The sequence below is a fragment of the Salvia splendens genome, chromosome 15 (assembly GCF_004379255.2).
Source record: "Salvia splendens isolate huo1 chromosome 15, SspV2, whole genome shotgun sequence".
Classification (NCBI taxonomy): Eukaryota; Viridiplantae; Streptophyta; class Magnoliopsida; order Lamiales; family Lamiaceae; genus Salvia; species Salvia splendens.
The window spans coordinates 14,335,136-14,357,955 of record NC_056046.1 but is presented as its reverse complement, the minus strand read 5'-3'; the positions used below and the strand labels follow the sequence as shown (position 1 = coordinate 14,357,955).

The 22,820-nt window shown below is 36.6% G+C and overlaps 2 protein-coding genes and 1 pseudogene across 4 annotated transcripts in view; all 3 read left to right on the top strand.

The window, feature by feature from the left end:
- Positions 1–22,820, top strand: part of LOC121769144 — an 80,587-nt gene that overhangs the window by 29,165 nt on the left and 28,602 nt on the right. The gene's annotated exons all lie outside the window — the stretch shown is intronic.
- LOC121769150 lies at positions 3,177–6,376 on the top strand (annotated as a pseudogene).
- Positions 12,929–21,568, top strand: LOC121769138. Of its 3 annotated transcripts, none has more exons than XM_042165838.1 (14): positions 12,929–13,075; positions 14,459–14,608; positions 14,686–14,784; positions 15,286–15,390; positions 15,981–16,130; positions 16,210–16,308; positions 16,834–16,938; positions 17,883–17,990; positions 18,382–18,489; positions 18,850–18,957; positions 19,045–19,140; positions 19,275–19,421; positions 20,172–20,229; positions 20,328–21,568. In XM_042165838.1, exons 1-14 carry the CDS (start codon positions 12,995–12,997, stop codon positions 21,317–21,319), a joined length of 2,406 nt encoding a protein of 801 aa, XP_042021772.1. In that variant the 5' UTR covers positions 12,929–12,994; the 3' UTR covers positions 21,320–21,568. The 3 variants fall into 3 exon arrangements, with proteins under 3 accessions (XP_042021772.1, XP_042021771.1, XP_042021773.1); XM_042165837.1 differs by having other exon boundaries at positions 17,883–17,999; XM_042165839.1 differs by lacking the exons at positions 15,286–15,390; positions 15,981–16,130; positions 16,210–16,308 and having other exon boundaries at positions 17,883–17,999.

Below are 22,820 nucleotides of genomic sequence, written 5' to 3'. Positions count from 1 at the left end.
CATTTCGCAATGAGTTACATTTTTGTAGGTCATGGTTACTAATGCTTGGCTGGCCAAAATAGTTTGGGTTTTGATTATATAGTTGTTTGAAGATTGATGCATTGGAAATCTACTGGGTGTATTTTCTATATGGAGTACTATTAGTTATTGACGTCAAAATTTAATTATCTAATAAATTTTGGTTTGAAAAAAGAATACTGAGTAAATATAATTCACTAGAGATTCAGAACATTTGTTTGTTCAAAAATAGGATGTTTACCAGAAAACTCCTCTGTGATTGTGAGTAACTCGATACACATTTCAACTGAACCAAAACAACATACAATGAGTTAATTGATATAAGAATTAAATGACAGCCAGCCCATAAATTTTTAGAAGCACACTATGGGCAATAAACTTTCTCATAAATTTTGCCCAATCATCATGCAATTAATAAGGAGGCATGATCAAACCATTGGTGTTTATTTTAGTGTTTAGTGACTAATTCTCCAGAGAGAGAGAGTATTATATCCATCAGCAAAAATATCGCAAGACAGACAAAAATAATAAATAAAACAAGTGATTGTAGAATAGTAGTACAAAGTAGTAGTAGTAGTAGTATAACAAACTAGCACTCACGTATAATAGTAAAATATGTAAATTTTTTTGTGGTTAAGCAAAATAAAATAAAGAGAATAAGTATACTCCATTTGATTTCTCATCTAACAATAAGGTAAACTGTTGCAGTTGAAGACAATAGAACACCAAATTCCACCTTTACACAATGTAAAACAAATAAATCTGATGCAATATCGCATTCATACACCCAATTATATTTATAGCTGTCCGCATTGAGCTGTTCAAACTTCCAAATCTGTTTTAATTCTCTCTTAGGTTACAAGAAAATATTAACAACACAAGAAAACGTCTTCTTTTTGGCAACGAGGCAATCAAAAATAGCTATTCGAGTTGTATATTGAGTAAATTGTGTTTGATGGCGAATATTGTGGGAGATTTACCATACTTCAAAAACAAATGTATATTGTTGATGTGATGAAAACTTTAGATTAAATAATTACTTTAAATCGTAATAGAACACATCCATACATTTTGTTGTAAGTTTTATTTAAGTTTATTACTAGACTTAAAATGTTGTTGTAAGTTCTTCTATCAACTCATCTTACTACATTTATTAGTAATTTTGATTTTTTTTCACTAACAGTTAATACATAGAAAATATGGGTATTTATTTGTATGTAAATTTTTTAAATTTTCGTCAAATTCTGATTTTGCACGTTAACATTAAAATACATTTATAAATAACCAAACTAATGATTAACTCTTAAGTATTTCGCAACAAATCAAAATTATGGCTCTAATATGGCTTAATATAAATTATAATTCAACAAATGAAATTATTTAATTTTATATATTATGATGTTGTCCGCTGCCTAAAACGTGACGTTGTTTCGATTGACGTCTAGATATGTAAGCCATCAAATAATATTTGTGCCGAAATATTAATTTGTTGAGAAATGAAAAGAAATTGATAGTTTGATTTCAAAATAAAAACAAATCAATATTTTTTATAGTAATTTATAAATGGATTTTAAAACTGATAGAATTAAATTTGATGAAAATTAGTAACTTGCTAGCAAATTACCTTAAATATAATACTTAGAAATACTCCGTAAGACTTGGTAATAAATTATAATCTTCAAGTTTTGATCATGTGAATGCTGGTTGGTATCATTGTTGCCAATTGTTTCCTTACCAAATATCGATATTAAAATATTGTTCTAAACTGTACACAAACTTGAATTAAAGTATTATTATCGTAACTTACGGACGGGTTACGATTAATACAATCAGGGCAACGACATACATTTAGATCATAGTTTTATAAAAATTACAAATAAACTTTGTATGGAGTCATTGTTAGCTATCCGAATGATTGGTTACATGACTCTTTCACGATATTTATTTAGAATATGACTTGCCTTTTACTAATACTTTACCAAACACCAACTACGTGGATTAAAAAAGATTTCAATTTAATATTCGATTTAATGGATTATACAACACTTAGTATCATGTTACTATAGGATTATATACAATCACATGTATCTTCTCATAAGATTTGAATACTACTCAAACAGATAACTCAAGAGACAATTGTGTTTGTTATATTAACACAGGAAACATATGGTCCTTCCTATAATGGACATTAAATGGTTTCAGACAAATATACATACCAATAAAATAAAAAAAAATCTCAAAAATTCAGAAAAAACAGCAAGAATATCTTGGAAGTTAATGTAGTTACAGACAATTACTACATTTTTTATTAAAACCAATGTCTTTTTGCCTCAATGACACTTCCAACAAACACATCTACCTTTGACAACAAACAACTTTGATATAATTAGTACTAAGAATATATAGTGTTATAGAGTCATTACCTCAAAATACTGTGTAATTACACCGAGTGGTTTGGTATAAAAGTTGGTCATAGATATTAAAATAAAGTTATATCCACATTTTATTTAGCCGTCAAGAGATGGCTAATAAAAGTTTCTACTCAGCTGCATAACAATTGATTGCTTTAATATGATGCTTGGTGGTTTATTTTTTTCTTTTAGTTATTTTCTTTAAATTTATTTTTTTTATAAGTTTGTGATTTTCCTTTGCCTATATAAAAGTCTCATTGTTGGAATGAAAAGACAAACTTTGAATATTAATTTTACTTTGAGTTTCTATATTCTGGGTTCGTTGAGTTTTAGTCATTCGCTATATGTTTATACATCACTTCTAATTTTGGTAACTCCCTTTTCTTTAAATAGATGGACCTCATTCTTTACTGACAATATTTCAATTACTTTTTGTTTCTACTTCTGTCTTATTGTACTAATTGTGAATTAAATTTCGTGCCATCCCAAAAGTTTTATTTTCCTTTTATAGATTTCTCACTTTAATTAACACTACATTTCTTAAAATGAAAATATCATTTATTTTTTTTCTTTCTTTTCTTTTTTCTATAGTGTTCATTTAACTTATAAAATAAAATTATAATAATATAAAAATTTGTGGGAAATCTAAAGAAGTAGTAGTATGAAAGTGAAACCGTGGAGTTAGGTAAATGAAGAGTCAGCGGCAAATTCGCGTATATCTCTCTTGCAATCTCCATCAGACAATGATAAACAAACATGTGTTAAGGCAGTGGCAGTGTGGCACCGTTCTCCACCTCAACTGCAATGCTTACGCGTTTTCAATCCAAAACTTCCTTAAGTAACACAGCCCCACCCACCTCCCTCTCTCTCTCTAACACAAACTCCATTTATTGCAAACAAGCTCCAATCCAATTGTGACATTTCTAGCTGCAGGGCTTGGATTTACAGTAGCTAGGGGAAGAGAAGAGAAGAGAAGAATGATTGGAAATGGAGATCCCGAGAGGGGAGCGCCCAGGAAGCATCGGAACCAGAGCTACTACGCTGGCGGAGTTGGAAACTACGACATGGACTCTCACGACACCTACTGGACTTCCTGGCTGGTTCCGATGATCGTTCTGGCCAACGTCGCCATGTTCGTGGTGATCATGTTCGTCAATAATTGCCCCAAGAATCATGACGGCCTCCATGGAGATTGTGTTGCCAAGTTCCTCCGCCGCCTCTCCTTTCAGCCCCTCCGCCAAAACCCTCTCTTCGGCCCCTCTTCCTCTACGTAATCCCTCCTTTTCCCTCTTCAATTCCGCGGGACTCTTTTCATTGCCTTTTTTTTAATTTGGATTTCTAGTGATTAATTTGTTGCCTTTCGTTTTGATTTGGGATTAATTTGTTATCTCAATTTTGGGTGTGATCTTTCCCCTCAATAATCAAGTTTAATTTGTGTGTGTTTATAATTATGTGGCTATTAATTAGTGGATAAAGTTTCAAAGCTCATAAAATGGAGAAGCTATCTTTAGCAATTACTATCTATGATTGTGATTGTGAAAAGATTTTGATTTAGATATTAGGATTAATATTATTTCTAATTCCATCAGCAGAAAGAGTTAGACTCTACTCTGCTGAGTCTGCTGACAGTTATCCATCTTATATAACCATAGATTTTGGTCCATTACAAACCCTCTTAGGCTTTAGACAATCCATCTTATATAACCATAGATTTTGGTCCATTACAAACCCTCTTAGGCTTTAGACAATATTAACTCTTATCAGTGTATTTAAAATATTGTTTTCCTGAGGTTTTGCACTAAGTTAACAAAGAACTAACAATGGCTCAACCTCTGTCCTAGTAAGAGTCCAATTCGTCTAAGCATTCAGTTCCAGAACCTTCAGCCAGGATGATTATAGCTTGGTGTCTCTTTAGGGATTGGTGCTATTACGTGCCTGAGTTATGTCTGGTTTCTTCTTCTAGCTTGGCTGGCAACCAAGCTGATCCTTAGGACCTCAACGCCAAAGGTCTTTTAATACAGAAGGAAGATCTTTTTGTTCTTTTTTTGGAAGAGCTAGTCCTTATAGGTATGAAATACATATGGTCTCCTTAAAGGGTCAATCGCTGGCATTTAGAGTAAATAAACACTCTCCATACTTGAATGTATACAAACACTCTGATCTAGCATCTTCATTACCAAAATAACCTTTGTGTCCTCCTTTTAGGACGTCCTTGTTAATTTATACCTATAAAATCTAGGGAACTTTTTCTGTTGGTTTTCTTGCTAAGTTCTGTAATTGACATAAGTGACCTCTCCGATGCATAATTATTGTAAAGGTTCTTACTTTTCTTCTTTACGGTATAAGCTGCTAATTGGTGTTTTGAAAATAGTTCCTTTACTTCATTGTAATCATTGTAGTTATACAGATGGATATTTGAAAGTACTTTTTTTAATCATATAGCCTATCTTAGTTTTTATGTGAAATTAGAGATGGATGTTTGAAAGTACTTTTTTAATCACCGTCTCTTATGCAGACTGGAAAAACTTGGAGCGCTCGAGTGGGACAAGATAGTGCATCAGAATCAAGCATGGAGGCTTTTTACTTGCATCTGGCTGCACGCTGGTGTAATTCATTTACTTGCAAACATGCTAAGCTTGGTGTTTATTGGAATTCGACTAGAGCAGCAATTTGGATTTTGTAAGAATTTAAGTTTGTTCGTTGAATAAAGTTCAAATAGTTTTTCGGAATTCGTAAATCATGTTATTTGGATGTCCTGCTGTAGCCAATCATTCATTTTCTTTTCCTTCTCAGTATCACTATCTCACATTTAGATTTCTCGTTCGTGTTTATGCAGTGCGTGTAGGGGTAATATACCTGTTGTCAGGTATTGGTGGAAGCATTCTATCTTCCCTTTTCATCCGTAATAACATCTCCGTAGGGGCCTCTGGTGCTCTGTTTGGACTTCTTGGAGCAATGTTATCGGAGTTATTTACTAACTGGACTATATATACAAACAAGGTAAGTTCTGCTAACGATTATAAGTATATCATTTTTTGAGACGCACCACACAAACAAAAAAGGCCGCAATCTTATGATTGAATACTGAATGTCATAATTTTATTATAAGAAAACTTTATTTATTCATGATAATCCAATGAGAGGGATTTTGAATTCCATAACAACTAAACAAAACCTATATGTTTGAACAGGCTGCCAGCTCTTTTTACTCTGATTGTCATCATTGCAATCAACTTGGCAGTTGGAATTCTTCCACATGTCGACAACTTTGCACATATTGGAGGCTTTCTCTCTGGTTTCCTCCTCGGGTTTATACTCCTTGCCCGTCCACAGTTTGGTTGGTTGGAAGGCCGGAATCGCCCAGCTGATACCAGACTGAAGTCCAAATACAACAGTCTACCAATACGTTTTCTGGATTATTGCCACTATTTTGTTGATTGTCGGGTGAGATTTCCCTACATCTTATGCTTGATCTGCCTAGACATATACTTGCTGTATCACATGAAATAAAATGACTGATCTTGCTGTTAATTCGCTCAATTCTGTAGATTTACAGTGGGATTGGGTGATGCTGTTCAAAGGTGAAAACGCGAACAACAAATGCAGCTGGTGTCATTATACCTTAGCTGCGTGCCTACGTCAAGATGGAGCTGCGACAACTGATCCGGATTTCTCAACCGGTTGCTTTTGTCATATATTTTTTTGCATTTATTCGACTCACTTCACTTCATAGTGTTCATCGTATAAAATTATGGTTTGTTTGTTTAATTTTATCCGTTCATATTTGTTATATATGTGTACATGCATAGTGATTAACATCCTCGAGACTACTGATATTGCTCTTTTTGAACATATGGGGAATGTTAATGTTGTGTTGTTTTCCTTCATTTATTTAGTTCCTTGTTGACTCAAGAGATGTTAATGTTAATAGAGGTTCATTTTAGACTTGTAGTGATGTTTCTTTATTTCCTTTTGACTTCTCTCTGCTTTCAATCCTAAATACCACTATAGGTCCTACAACAAACTCAACAACTTAATAGCAAAAACGTGAAATAAAATATGTTGACAACTTATGATAATGAGCCTTCAATCTTTATCTTAAGTTGTTTTGTTGAGTTGTTATCTAAATGTTGCATTCTCCCAAGATTGCTCCTTTTAGCCAAAATTTCAAAATCCTATCTTCTTGTCACCATTATTACCCATATCAATGTTCATATAACCTTGTAAGGCCCTGCTCAGGGAGCTCTTGGTAGGTGAGAACAGCGCCCTCTTGGAGCTCCCGTAGTGGTGGCGTCTAGGCCTAATGTGAGGGAACGCAGGGATGTACTCGACCATGTGGTATGGTCGGAGCTGTGGCTTGGTTGAGATGAGTGGATGATGGTTCTGCCTAAAGGGTTCATGTTTGGTCTTCCCGTGTCAACTTGTACAAGCTTGTCGCTCAGGTCCCATGGCGCCTTCTCTCGCCTTTCCTCCACTGCATTTGACACCGGCCAGCATTGCATGATCTGCTTTCTCCTGTTAGATAGATATTCAATACATTTGGCAATTCAAAGGCAACTCTTATTCAATGTCTTACTGTGTGGTTGATGTGGGAGGGCTTTGTGCTTTCCTCAATGAGAAGTCGGCCAGCCCGTGCCCTTGCTTGGGCGCGCACAAGGGCCTGCAGCTATCGTAACTTGTCAACGTTCCGCTTCCGCAGAATGTGGCCTCTAGCGCCCGTAGAGCTCTCCTCGACTGTGGATGTTCCAAAATTGGCTTGATTAGTAACAATATTTGGGTGAAAATGAGTGATAGATGTGAAATGGGGCATGCTATATATGATATATTTGAGGTTGTTAAGAGTTAAAATACCAAACTAATGAAAGTCTAAATGTTTAACTAGACATTTCACCATTTGGAAATTGCAATCAAGTGAAAATGAAGTCTCAAATAAGACGAGAAAAGCTATATGGAATAATAAAATTGACTGTTTCATGTGTCATATTTTTCACTCTGTGTGCAACCTTCTCCAATAAACTAAATTCTTCTTTTGGAAACAGATTCCTACTAGGTTTTTTTTTGTTTTATACTAATTAACTAGCCATTGAAAAAGCTACTGGTTAATAGATGCATGCATTAAGAGAAGTACAACTAAAGCTATGAAATAACTAGAAAAGCATCACAAAATTTACCATTTCTTCCTCTCTATTTAATTCCAAAAGGCAATGAAAATAGGGATGTGGAAGATCATGACGATTCAAATTGATATTATGCTTCTTTTTGTTGAACAAGAGTTTTTGATGTCACTTTCTTATGAATGAGGAGGGTTTTACCCACCTAAATAGGCTAGAGATTAGTTACATAAGGAAAGATTTACCCTAGCTACAAATCAGAAAAAATATTCACTAAAATCAATCTTCAATTATTCTCGTGATTTTTTCCAATCTCCTTGATTTATTTCCTGATCTATTTCCAGCACTCCCCCTCTGTTTTGGTGAAATGAATCAACTGCTGATGAGAATCTGCCAACTGGTCCTCTGATCTGACAAAAGGAAGATCCATAATTTTAGCCTCTATGTTCTCCTTAATGAAGTGTCGATCCACCTCGACGTGTTTTGTCCGGTCATGTTGTACTGGATTCTCAGATATGCAGATAGTTGCCTTGTTATCACAGAAGAGTTTGCATGGATGTTGTGATATCAGGCCAAGTTCTGTCATAAGCTTCCTCAGCCATAGGATCTCTGTCAGACCACTCTTTATTCCTCGAAACTCTGCTTCAGCACTGGACAGTGCTACAACTCTCTGCTTCTTGCTACGCCAAGTGACAAGATTTTCTCCAACAAAGGTAAGATACCCGACCGTCAATTTCCGATCATTTGGATTCCCAGCCCAGTCTGCGTCTGTAAACCCAAGTATCTCCATATGTCCGTGATTCTCAAATAAAACCCCATATCCCGGAGTTCCCTTCAAGTATCGCACAATCCTCAATGCGGCCACCCAGTGATCTGTTTGGGGTTTGTGCATAAACTGGCTAACCACCCCAACTGCGTAGGCAATATCTGGTCTAGTGTGGGAAAGATAGATAAGCTTACCCACGAGGCGCTGATATCTAGTCTGATTTGTGAGTTTCGCCCCCTCAATTAATTGCAGACCATGATTCTGCATCATCAGTGTCTCCGCAGGCTTACAGTCCAGCATCCTATCTCAGCTAGAAGATCCAGGACATACTTCCTCTGGTTTATAAATATTCCTCTCTTGGCACCTCAATTCCCAAAAAATATTTGAGAAGTCCCAAGTCTTTCATCTCAAACTCGGTAAATAGATTTTCCTTCAATTGACTTATTTCTTCCTCATCATCTCCTGTCAGAATCATATCGTCCACATAAATGATCAAACATGTAATCTTCCCTTCATTCTTCTTGAGAAATAATGTATGATCCGAGTTGCTCTGCTTATATCCATACTTCTTCATTACTTCCGTGAACCTTCCAAACCATGCCCTTGGAGATTGTTTCAAACCATAGAGGGTCTTCTTGAGTTTACACACTTCTTGTCCCCTAAATTCTCCACTAAAGCCAGGTGAGGCTTCCATATATACTGGCTTTGTCAGTTCCCCATGCAGAAAGGCGTTTGTCGCATCAAACTGGTGTAGCGGCCAATCCTTATTCGCAGCAATTGAGAAGAGGACTCGAATGGTGCTCATCTTGGCCACTGGTGAGAAGGTTTCTGCATAATCAACTCCATAGGTCTGAGTGTACCCTTTCGCCACAAGCCTCGCCTTGTAACGTTCAATAGATCCATATGGCCTTCTTTTGATTGTGAATACCCAATGACATCCTACTAGTCTAGACCCCTCTGGTCTTAAACATACCTCCCATCTTGTTTTTCATTAGTGCCTTCGTTTCCACTATCATTGCCTCCTCCAGTGCTTGATTTTCATAGCTTCTTCGCTTCTTTCGCATTCCAGGAATTTCCTCTTCCTCATACAGGGCAGCAGTGAACGCCCTTGCCATTTCAGTGAGATTTGCCTTAGCCAGGTTCACCACTGAGTATCTGCTCCTCTTAGAGATACGTTCTGGGCTGTACCTCTTAGGTGGAATCCCTCTAGTACTTCTTGGAGGCATTATGTACCGCCCTGTGTCACCATCTACATTCTTCGCATTCTCTCATTCTCTCATCTCCTCACGTTTCTCCATCTCTCACAAATCCAAATGAAAACAGACGACGACCGGAGTTCCCGAGGACGTGGTCCGAAACTTGACTCGAGCCTAAATTCATCGTGCACGACGCAATCGGAATGCTTAGCCATAAGCAGATCGAGAGGCCGGCAGCGCGGAGCAGATCCAGGCTATTCGAGTCGACGTTTGTCGACGCACCACGCCGCAGCTCACGAACGTCTACATACAGACTATTTTGCCGAGCAACCACGGTGGGGCCCGACTGTTTTCCGCCGCCGTTTTAGAATGCCTCGTTACCTTTTTCTCAGCATTGTCCAGACGTTACAGTCACGTGATGAATACTTCCAGTATCGGGAAGATGGCATCGGGAGACCCGGACTTACGCCGTTGCAAAAGTGCACAGTTGCACTCCGTCAGTTGGCCTACGGCACCAGCGTTGACATGTTCGACGAGTACCTCCACATCGGGGATACAACAGGCCGCGAGTGCCTGAAGACATTTTGTAGGGGAGTTGTGGAGGCCTACAACGACACATATTTGTGAAAGACAGCTTTAGATTGCCAGGGCCTAATGAGAATGCGCGAGACGACGCACGGTTTTCCTAGTATGCTATGGAGCATCGACTGTATGCACTGGCGTGGAAGAATTGTCCGACGGCGTTGAGAGACCAATTCACTAGTGGATACAAGGGCAGCCACCCAACGATGATCCTTGAAGCCGTTGCTGACCATCGGCTCTGGATCTGGCATGCTTACTTCGGTGTAGCCGGGTCGAATAACGACATCAACGTCTCAACGTCCCTCATCCACCCTCTTCACCGAGCAATGCAACGGCAACGGCCCGGCCATTGAGTTCACCGCCAACAGGCGCCAATACCACATGTGGTACTACTTGGCCGATGGCATATACCCAAGGTGGCCTGTTTTTCTGAAGACGATCAGCTGTCCAATTGGTGAGGAGAGAGTTTTATTTAAGCAAAAGCAGGAGGCGGCGCGGAAGGATGTGGAGCGGACATTTGGTGTGCTCCAAGCACGGTGGGCAATAATGAAAGGGCCGGGGCCGTCTTTGGTTCAAGGAAGCCCTCGCCGATGTCATGTATGCGTGCATAATCTTGCACAACATGATAGTCGAACATGAAGGTGGAGCATCACTGATTGGACCGATGACGAAAGTGCATCTAGCTCCTCCAGCAAGGTGACCGAGCCCCCCGCTCGAGGATTACCGACAGGCTTCAATGAGGTTCTATCTAGACAGGCCTCAATGCGCAACCAACACGACCATGCGCAGCTCATGAACGACATGGTTGAAAAAGTGTGGGCCCGTAACCGCCGTCGCTGAGTTTGCGTATTTTTTTTGTAATCCGTATTGTAATGTATTAATTTTATAAATGAAATGAAGGTTTTTCCCAATTTTTGTAGTTATTTAAGTATTCAAATAGAAGAAAATGCTTAGGGCACCCCACTGCAGGTGGAAGGGCAGGAGGATAAAATACTGACGTGGCGGTGCATAGGGCGGGCTTTAGGGCGCCCATCCGGGCTCTTAGTCATTATAAAGTAACTTATACCAGACTCTAATTTAAATAAAATATGGTTCATTTTCTAATGGTCTAGTAAAACATTTTAATAATTTGAAATCATAAATAGGGTGGGCTTTAGGGCTCTTGGTCATTATAAAGTAACTTATACCAGACTCTAATTTAAATAAAATTTGGTTCATTTTCTAATGGTCTAGTAAAACATTTAAATAATTTGAAATCATAAATGTTTCTTATGACTATTATACCCTTGTGGCCCTATTAGAGTCGAATCACTATCTTTCGGCCATCTCTATAGAAACACAAAAGAGAGTAGTAATGTAAAATATTTGAATAATACTACTAATAATTTATTATTATTAGTTTTATATAGATTTGAATATTCATCATAAAATGCACAATTATTGTTGTTATCATTAAATTTTATATTATACTTGGCCTATTTATCATTTAACTTAGAGTTAAGGATATATATAATTTTAGAGTTCCTATATTCATATTTATTTTTTATTACCTTTTTTGTTTTTTTCTAGTATTTCAATAAAAATAGAAGGAATTAATTGATATAAATAAAGTGCACAAAGGCCAGAGCCCCCCAGCCCAGCCCATAGGAAAAGGGATCATTGGTGTGGGTCTTTGCATTGGGCCTTCTATGCATATGGCATTTAGATCCAAGTTACCGTACTTCTCTCTCAATAAATAGGTAATTAAAATAAAATTATCACATAAACTCGCAACTCTGATTCTCAGTCACATGTTCGTCTACTACTTTTTTCCTTCATTTCTCACCAATAGTGGCGGCTATACCTTTGGTTATATTTGTAATACATATATTAGATGTAAAGCTACATATGGAATATTTAATACGGTTATACAGTCACAGTAGATTTTTTTAATTACTATAACAATGGTTATTAGAGTTGTATAAACAAACTAACGATTCAATAAGATTGAAAATTTTCTTTAGTTGGATCTTCTGACTCTCTGAGACTATCCATCCACATTAACTCTTTGGAAATTAATGTAATCTTCACCCATTTTTTTATTAGTAGAGGAAAAATAAACATTGAGGATTGAATCCTAAGACATTTTATTATTTAGTTTTTTATGCTTTAATATTTACAAATAGATAGCGTAATATTTATTTGTCGTGCATTATTTCATGGATTTTTGTTAAAGTCGGTAAGATAGATTCACATCACAATCTATTAAATTTTGTAATGTCTGATTTCCCTCATCTGAAATCCGAGGTCCCAATTATAATTGTTTTTCGATTTTCTGATCTTTATCCTTGAGTGCTTTTAAGATTTTTTTCCAGTCGAACTCTCCAACTGTAGCAGAGTATATATAACACGTGTATCCTATCAACACTTTTTTGGCGGGTTCTCCAGCAAATTGAAGTGAAATCGATACTCAAGCCTGCGAAGAGACGAAATCTTGATGAAGAGGTCGCGAGGAGGCTGTGAATTTTGGCGGCTCCTCAATAAATTTATTGCTAGGGTTAGATGAGGATATATAGAAAATAAGAAAAATATATGAGAATATATTCTGGTATTACAAGCTATTCTTAAGTGCCTAAAATCCAAACTAAACCTCTGAATTTAAACTATAGAAACCATAGAAGTAAAACCAAATAATAGAAATATTTCTCTCCCGCCATGAAAAGGGAATCACTAGCCCTTCCTTTTCTTGAGAAACCATAAAGGCAAACCAAACTAGCCCTAAGGGTTTGGACCGACTCACCCACCTTTCTCAATTTCAATTTTCAACCAATATAAATATAGATTCTCCTCTATTTCCCCACAAACAAAATCTTTCTCAATCAGACAATTTCCGACCTTCACCAAAGGGTTACTCTCCGAATTTTGGCGGAAATGGTCGTTGCGGACTCGCCTGAGTGGCTTCCTCCTGGCTTCATGGTCAAGGCTGAGTACAGGTCTGGGAAGAAAGTTAAGGTAATCACTTGGTTATTATTTTCAGCTTGTGTGGGAAATAAAATTAGAAATTTTAGTTTTCACTGTGCATGACTTTGAGTTGCTAAATTTGGTGAACTGTTGGGTGAAAAATGGAAAGGAATCTTGGTTTTTGCAAGTTCGTAATTGAATCCGTGGAGCTATTGTGCCTATAAAACTATATGGCTTTGGCATCTTCCAATCAAAATTAGGTTTTGTATTGTTACTCGACTTGGTTGAATTGAATGGTTGCATGTCGAAGTGGGAGCAGCTATATTCACTTGAATTTAATTCCTATTGCCTTGTGTTATGTTGATTGATTTAAAACCGAGGCATACGAATGCTTGGTGGTGTAAAGTTGTGATTTTTATGAGCTTATACATATTGTAGAGAGTATGTAAGGTGAAACTTTTATTTGTTTTTATTGTGTTGGGATTACATGGTGAGAGAGAATTGGTGGATTGGCTACTTTAGTTCCCGTTCTTTCAGCTTGTAGAAATATGCTAAAAAATTTGAAGCTGTCATGTGCTAGATTGTTATAATTTGGTCGGTAGTTTATTATAAAGGCGAAGGCTATAAACTAAAAATTTGGCGGTGCAATTTATAAGCAAGCTATTGCCTCTTAAAGAATCCCAGTACTTATGAGTTTCCTTTGGCATATGCTGGGAGGAGTACGTTGTATTAGAATCTCATTAGCCACATATTGATCCAACAAGATTCTGAATTAGCCATGCAGCACTTTAAAATTGCAGTTATTTCTGTGGATATGGAGCGAGTGTACTAATGGCAACATATATCCCAAAGTGGAATATATGCTTTATACTCCCTCCGTCCCCCATTAATTGTCCACTTTGGTTCCGGCACGGGTTTTAAGAAATGTGAAGGAAAGTGTGTTAAAAAGTTAGTGGAATATGGGTTCCACTTTTATTATTGGTTTTTATAATAAAATGTGAGTGGAATAAGTTATTGGAATGTGAGGCCTACTTACCATTTATGGTAAAAGTGAAAGGGAACAATTAATGGGGGACGGATGGAGTACTATATGTAATTGGATAGCGAGGGAATATAAAACATTCTAGAAATGATCCACGGTCCACCTGAAAAGGAGGGTGTGTTGATTGTTGGCTGGTGGATGAATTTCATTTTCTGTATGGTACCCATTTAGGTTTATCTTCGTGCGATATTTTGCGGATATAGTCTTGAAGAAGGAAAAGGTGATGTCAATTTGAAAAATTAGAACTGATGGGTCACGTGATGGTTGGGGGTTCAGACCCTCACCCGTCAACTTCTTCCAACTGTAAAATGATTCAAATATTTGAAAACTATAATAACAAAAATAAAAAAAATTAAAAGAATTCTTACTTACTTGATGTCTTAATGTTGCAGTACTATCTCAATGTTGCAACCGGTAAGAAATATAATTCCAAGAATGAGGTCATTTGTTGTGCCAAAGAAAACAACAATATTCTGCTTGTTACACCTCAAACGAAAAGTGCCGATGACAGTGGGCCCTCCTCAATTACCAAAGTTGATGTGGTAGATTTTTACACTAATTGATTGGAGATTTCTATTCTTCTGCACATTTGTTCCCTGTCTAAATGTACCTTTTATAGATAGCAGAAAAAACAAATGATTCTGCATGGTTGCCTAATGGATGGACAGTGGAAGAAAGAAGTAGAAAGAGTGGCTCAACAGCGGGATTATCTTACAAGGTCTGTGTCATACATAATGAGAAATTCCGTTTTCAATACTTACCAATGTAATTCCTGTATTGGAATCTCTTAAGCTTGAAAGAACACTATTGAGAAGGCTGCTGAATTGCCAAATTTCTTCAATTAGTCATTTTTATACCTTTGATAATAAATCTCCTTTGTCATGTGCCTTTAGCTACCACACTTGTGTCGGTGTAGGTTAAGTTTCTCTTGGATATATGCATCAGATGGGCTCAGCAGTTTTTTGGGACTAGGGACTAGGGGCATGAATTTATGTTCAGCCTCTATTATATTTTGTCTCTCCTTACCTTCATGGTGTAAACCTATTTCTTGGGCATTCTTTGAAGGGGTTTCTTAATATAATTCTCTGTTTTATTATGAAGTTCGGCTACAAGTTAGCTTTCATCTTTATTTTTAGTCATTTACTGCTACATCGTTCTACTTACACTCAGTATAAACATTGAATTACTTACATGCCTGCTCATTCTTGTATCCTTGCAGATATATACTGAATCGTCAACTGGAAGAAAATTTTATTCTAAGGCATCTGTCACTCGATACTTGGATAACATAGCCCATACTGACATCATGACTAAGCAAAATAACGTATGCACTTGATCTTTTAGTAAATCATTGCTCTTGAATTGATTTAATCCTATTTTACTCGTCTAGTGCATGTAGTCCCTGGAGAAGGATGTAAAGTTGGACATTTGTTTTTGTCCATACTGAATTGGATATGTCGCCAACTCTTTTGGGAAATATATAAGGGAAAACATGAGTGAGTAATTTGTAACTTGCTAAGGTCAATCATGGTGACAAATCTCCAAATGGTTTATGAAGGTCTTGCCCTTTTTATGATACCATGAAGGTCCTCCCCTTATTAATATAGTTCAAGTTTAATCCAGAATTTCATTGTTGGCTGTTGGCTGGTTGGATGAATTTCATTTTCTCTTTGCTACCCATTTAGGTTTATCTCCATGTGATATTTTGGGCTTATTACAGACATAGTTCAGAAGAAGGAAAAGGTGATGTCAATTTGAAAAATTAGAACTGATGGGTCACGTGAAGGTTGGGGGTTCAGACCCTCACCCGTCCACTTCTCCCAACAGTAAAAGGAATCAAATATTTGAAAACCATAATAATTAAAAATAAAAAATTAAAAGAATTCTCATTTATATCGTGTCTTATTGTTGCAGTACTATCCTAATGCTGCAACCTGTGTGAAATATAATTCCAAGAATGAGGTCATTCATTGTGCGGAAGAAAACAACAATATTCTGCTTGTTACACCTAAAACGGAAAATGCCGATGACAATGGGACCTCCTCAGTTACCAAAGTTGATGCGGTAGATTTTCACACTTAATTGATTGGAGATGTTCTATTCTTCTGCACATTTGTTCTGTATCTAAATGTACCTTTTATAGATATCAGAAAAAACAAATGATCTTGCATGGTTGCCTAGTGGATGGACAGTGGAAGAAAGAAGAAGAAAGCGCGGCTCAACAGAGGGATTATCTTACAAGGTCTGTAGTATACATAATGAGTAATTCCATTTTTAATCGTTTCCAATGTATTCCCTATATTGAAATCTCTGAAGCTTGAAAGAACACAATTGACAAGGCCAGCAAATTGCCAAATTTCTGCAATTAATCATTTTTATACCTTTTTATAAATCTCTTTTGTCATGTGTCTTAGCTGCTGCCCTTGTATCTGTGTAGTTGAAGTTTCTCTTGAATATATGCATCAGATGGAATCAGCAGTTTTTGGGACTAAGGACTAGGGGCTTGAATTTATGTTCAGCCTTTATTATATTTTGTCTGTCCATCCCTTCCTGGTGTAAAGCTATTTCTTGGACATTCTTTCGATGGGTTTCTTAATTTAATTCCCTGTTTTATTATGAAGTTCGGCTACGAGTTGGCTTTTATCTTTATCTTTCATCATTTACTACATAGTTATGTTACAAGTTACATTTTTCTACTTACACTCAGTATAATCATTGAATTTCTTACATATGGTGCTTTTGCCTGCTCATTCTTGTATCCTTGCAGATATACACAGATCCGTCAACTGGAAGAAAATTTTATTCTAAGGCATCTGTCACTCGATACTTGGATAACATAGCCCATACTGACATCATGACTAAGCAAAATAAAGTATGCACTGGATCTTTTAGTAAATCATTGCTCTTGAATTGATTTAATCCTATATTGCTCATGTAGTGCATTTAGTCCCTGGTGAAAGATGTAAAGTTGAACATTTTTTTGTCAATACTGAATTGGATTTGTCGCCAACACTTTTGGGAAAAAGATAAGGGAAAATATTAGTGAATAATTTGTAACTTGCTAAGGTCAATCTTGGTGACCAATCTCCAAATGGTTTATGAAGGTCTTGCCCTTTTTATGAGAGGATGAAGGTCCTTCTCTTATTAATATAGTTCACATTTAATCTATGTAGTTGTTAAAAAGAATATATGTTCTTTTTCAGTGATAAATTAATAAGCTGAAGTATAATTATCTTAATATTAGGGATAATTGCTAAATAAATCATGACTTTTGCCATATTTCTGCAAATTCTAAAATGTTAAAATAATACCACCACTGCACCACTGCCTTTCCATTCGAAGCAAAGTGTACATTCGTAATTCTATTTAGTGTTAGAACAATAGCATTTCATTAACGAAACTAGCTGTTTCAAGGACAATTTGCTGACAAAATTGGGATGTTGAATTTGCTAAAAATAATCATCAGAAGGTGGTATTATTGCAATGCTTCAAAACTCATGTCGTATTTGTAAAATAAGCAAACTATTATTGATTTATCTACCGATCATCGATATTTTTTTTGCGTGGTTCCTTCACATATTTAGTTTGCTTCAATATATATACTGTTTGTTCATTTTTATTTGTCTTGAGATAAGAGAGAAAATATGCATTCATTAGTTTACGTTTTTTAGTTATAGTTGATAGTTGATTTTAGGAGACACTAGATGGATGCTTCAATGGTAAAAGTTTGGTTTGTGATTTGATAGTTTTCGAGCATCGATTCTTGATGTTTATTGTTTTCATCTTATAATTTTTGGATGCTAATAATCTTATCAGATTGACAAAGTGGATGAGCCACTCATAGACACATCTCTGCAGATATCACCTGTCAGAAATACTGGTAGCATTTCTGTAAATAAAAGGAAGGCCGACTCTCTTACAACGGTTTGTGCTGTAATGACCTCAGATACTTACAAAGATCTGATAGGAACATTTATTATTAATAATAAGCTTTTAGATTCAATATTTCTAGATTAGCCTTTGAAAGCACGACGTGCATGAACTGCCACATTTTGGATCATAGACTATTCACATAAAGTTTGTTTCAAATAAAAAATTATTTCATTAATTATTTGTACTTGAAGTAAGTAGTAACAGGTAGGTGATGGACTGAATGGTTCATCAAATTTAAGTTTACAGTTTACACTTTTGGAGATACTAGATGGATGCTTCATTTGTTGAATTCACTTTATGATTCCTTTTGCTAATATTTCATAGCACTATTCTATGATATTCTACTCTCTTCTAATATATGTTTGGGTGTTCATCTTTTCAGATTGATAATGTGGATGAGAATGTCCCAAAGCAGTCTCCACAGATCCAATCCATGACAAATAATGATGCCGGCCATGAAGATAGAAGGAAGGGAAACTCTCTTGTAAAGGTTTGTGCTTTGATGAGCTCTATATGTATCCTAGATCTAATACAACCATACTACTGTTTAGTCTTTAATGCATTGAGGTTTTCTAGGTTAACTTTGAGAGCAAAAAAAAGCCCCTTACCTGCCTCATTTGTCAAGTTATGTAAAGTTTGCTTTAAATATATGGTTTTGTATGTCTTATGTTACTCTTCATTGAGATAAGAGAAGTAATAGATTGATTTTTATTTTAAAGTTGTTCAGTTTTACAACTTTTACTACTCCATAGAAGCTAGTATATGGATGCTTCATTTATTGAACTTTATTTTGTGTTCCATTTGACAATTCTTCTCATAGTATTGATTCTGTGTTACTTAATTCTTTCAGATAGACAATGTGGGTGAACCATTTCCAGAGATGTCACCACAGGTCGTATCCATGACCAATAATGATGGCATTCGTGAAAAGAAAAGGAGGATCAGTTCTTTTGTGACGGTTTGTGCTGTGATCAGTTCAGTACTTACTCTAGATCCGATAAAACTATCCAATGAATTTCGCTTCTGACATATCGAGGTTAAGTAGGTAGCTATTGAGTGGTCAACTGATAAGGACCTGCCTGATGGCTGGATAAAAGAAATCAGGACAAGCAAATCTGGGGATAGGATAAGAAAAGATCCGGTAATTGATTTGTTTAACCTTTTATTAGCTCTTCAAAAAAATTTCTCAATTTCCTTTCGACAATTTTGACATTATTTATGGTGATATCCTGTTTGTGTTTTCAAAATCTCATGTGTTATCATATTACTATGCAGTTTTACACAGATCCGGTCAGCGGTTACATGTTTCGTTCTAAACCAGATGCCTTGCGATATCTGGAAACAAATGATATTGGTAGCTGCGCCTGCAAACCCCGGAAAAGGGAATTGGATGATATCAAATCAATTGAGAACATAAACCTTGTGAGTTTTCTTGCTTGGTTATCCTCATCTATACATTTTGGTGCATCTCCCCTGTCCAGTCTTCAATTCCATGGTACACTATGGCCACAAATAGATCCATAGGCATATGAATTGAAGTTCATTTAAATGTGAAATTTCTCCCAATTATCAAAAAACCATTAGTCGAAATTTTATATACAAGTTACAGCACATGGAAAGTGATGACACATAACTTTTGATGTGATGCTTGAAATCCCGTATTCCATCATTTCAGGCCATTTTAATATTGTACTCCTATTACTTAATTTTCTTTTAGAATTTTCATTCCTTTTCAAAGCAGGGTTTTTTTTAGTAGGCTTATAAATATATGTTTATTTGTTTTATGAGGTAACTTATATTGTTATGGAGTTTTCAATAAAAAACTGTTTTTCGTGAAGGAGTGTTGTCTACAGATTTTCTTATGTGTTAGATGAGGATGGGTGTCTTTTGTGTAGAAATTTATTCCAATTCATATGGATAAAGTGTTTTGACACCGTTATTGTTTAATGTGTGTTGGAAGCTGCCCAATTAAGAACCAGAATGCAAAATGTGTGCGAAGATGTGGATAGACTTTAGTGGTATCGTTTTAATAAGCTATACCACTAAAACTGTCATGCTTTTTATGTGCATCTTTGTATTTGTTTTTCCATTTGTTTTTCCAACTTCATATTCTTTATCCTATTACACAATTGCCGGCAGAGTTAGTTTTTGAAATACCTCTTTTCTGTTCAGTCTTCAACTCCAGCTAAGCTCAAGACACAGCCTTTTCTTGGTGAAGAGTCAAATGGTGGTAAGAATAATCTAGTAAAACTAGCTATATTTAATGCTTCTTGTTAACCTTTAATAAACTTGTGTAGTTCTGATAGTTCGATTGAATGTCTTGTGCAGATGCAGAAAGTTCGGGTACAAAGGTTCCAGCAGAATTGGACACCAACACTTTAGAACGGGAGCAAGTTAATCAAGACAATTCTGTCAAGAGTGCCAAAATAGGAAATAAGATTGAACCAGAAAATGATGTCTCTAAAAAGGACGTTAGAGTTGTGGCCGTAGATGCAGCTACGAGCTCCCCTGTGGCTGATCCCTCAACCAATCAGCAGCTTCCAGAAAGTGGCCGTAGAATTAAGACTGGCTCAAGAAAACCCAAGAAAAGAAGGGAGAGCAGCAGCACGCCAACACGAACTTCGAAAAGGCTTGCAGGTTCTAAACCTGAGATGAAAATCAACTTGGATTTGAACAAACCCTCTCTAAGGGCTGCTCTGAGAGGATCAACTGCTAAAGTAGTTGTTGCTTCTCCAATTGCTCCACTTAAGGCTTCAGATATTTCTGAGTCATCAAATATCGAGCCAGCCAAAGAGGCTGTAGAGCAAGTAGTTACAGGCATGGAAACTTGTCAAGATGCTAATCAGCCGAAAGAAGTTGAAAAGCCTACGCCTACAGAGGGCTCAACTATTCCAGCAGAGCAGCCAGGTGCAACAGGGACAGCTGGTACGAATCCATTCGTTGATGGTCAACAATCACAAGTTTCACAGCTTTGCTACGATTTTGGGGACTCGTGGACTAATCCGTTGGAATTCGCCTTGAAGACTCTGACTGGGGAGTTTCCGATTGAGGATACCCTGACATTTCCAAGTTGCTTAAGGGAGCCGTTGGACGCCACTTTCAAGGAGGCTGATTTGTGGTTGAAGCAATCAAATTTTGATGCTCCCGTTAACTTCCAAAGCGAATTTCCACCCCATTCTGAATCATCGAAGAAACAAAATGGTGTTGATCCGTCGTCAGTGTCATTCTCTGGCCTGGGCTTCAGTTCTTGCGGTGGCTTCAACTTCCAGCCTAGCACAGAGGTGGGGAAGAAGGATTCGCAGACCAAATTTAACCCTTAGAAGAAACAAAAGGAAACAGCATGCCGGACCAATGGTTGAATTTTTTGTACTAGTGCATGTGCTTAACTATAAAATCGTCGTGTTTGATTTAACTGATAGTACTATAAGTTTAGATGTTTTGGTGTACGTCGACGCAATTATGCAAAACTATGAATCAGTATGGTCCATGTAAAACTACAGTGTTTCCTGTGAATACTCCCAACTGTGATGGAACATCTTTTGTTAGATAGTCATATTTGATATTTGGAAGGGTTGTGTTGTGTTGTGTAACTATTTCAATCGTGTGTTTCTTGATTGGTATTTACGACTGTTTATAGCTTGGGTCATCAATGTGTACTTCTCAAGTCCAAAAAACGGCCTAAAATATCAACATGGCTTACAAGTTACGTGTCCGATTGTTATTGTGTCAACATTCAATTAATTAGTATTATCTACATGACACGATAGTAATGTGGCAAAGTTTAGAAAATAAACAGAAATTAACTTGTTACGAAATTATTTTGTCCTCTTTGAAAAGGGCACGAAAACACAAAAGGTGGTGAACCTAATTTATTAATTTCTGCAATCTGCAGTTCAAATAAGTATTCCTATAAAATGAATTTACACGCGTCGGAAAAGTATTGGAGTTCTCATCCATTGTTATTTTCATATAGAAAAGGTAATTTCTGTTTTTATGCTTGTACTGTTTAATCCCATTTCATAGTATTATTATTATGTACAACTTGTATAGGCCCAAATTGAGTTGTTTCATTTATAACGATTTAGATCCTTTGTCCCATAAATAATCTCCGCAGTCCAGTATCAAACATGTATTGTCTCATGGTTTCATGGCTAAACAAGGGTCATGGAGTAGAAAAAGGAAATGACTGAATGATACGATGATACTCGTATCGGTTCCGGCAGCGCGAAATCACCAGAGAAGGGTTAGGTTCGTTCGCGGGATCCTCCCGTCGAGCAGCCTAGGGTTCTCGGTCAATTAGGGTTTGACGAGATGAACTTGCGGAAAATAAAGTACAATAAAAGATAAAGTAACGATAAAGGATAAACTGGATTGATATTTCTTGAATGATTGAACTAAAGAACAATGTCCACTATTTATAATAGTGGATACTAACTTAATGAGCAAGACAAAAGATATGAAAAAGATATGCAAATCCATAATTAACTAACTAAATAATAATAATAATAATAATAATCGTATCAACTCCCCCACGGTTGAAATCCACCTTGTCCTCAAGGTGGGCACCATGAAGCAACGATGAGTGTCGAGGAATCCTCCTGGGTCAAACATACACCGAATAGTTGAGCGTCTCCCTGTATCAATGCGTCCATGAATGCTCAAGCATAGAGTGTCATTTTGCGGAGGAATCAACTTCTTCATATCCTCAATGGAACCATCTTCGTCCTCTTTCAACAAAAAAGAATCAATCTTGTTGCTCAACATTGTAAAATCCAACCTGTTATGCTCCACCACATGTATAGGTTCTCGGAAAGTAAAAAC

Coding starts and splice junctions, on each gene's coding strand:
- LOC121769138 (XM_042165837.1), top strand. CDS start 12,995: ATGGTCGTTGCGGACTCGCCTGAGTGGCTTCCTCCTGGCTTCATGGTC. Junction 14,785..15,285: donor CAGCGGGATTATCTTACAAG/GTCTGTGTCATA, acceptor GTATCCTTGCAG/ATATATACTGAATCGTCAAC. Junction 18,958..19,044: donor GGATCAGTTCTTTTGTGACG/GTTTGTGCTGTG, acceptor GAGGTTAAGTAG/GTAGCTATTGAGTGGTCAAC.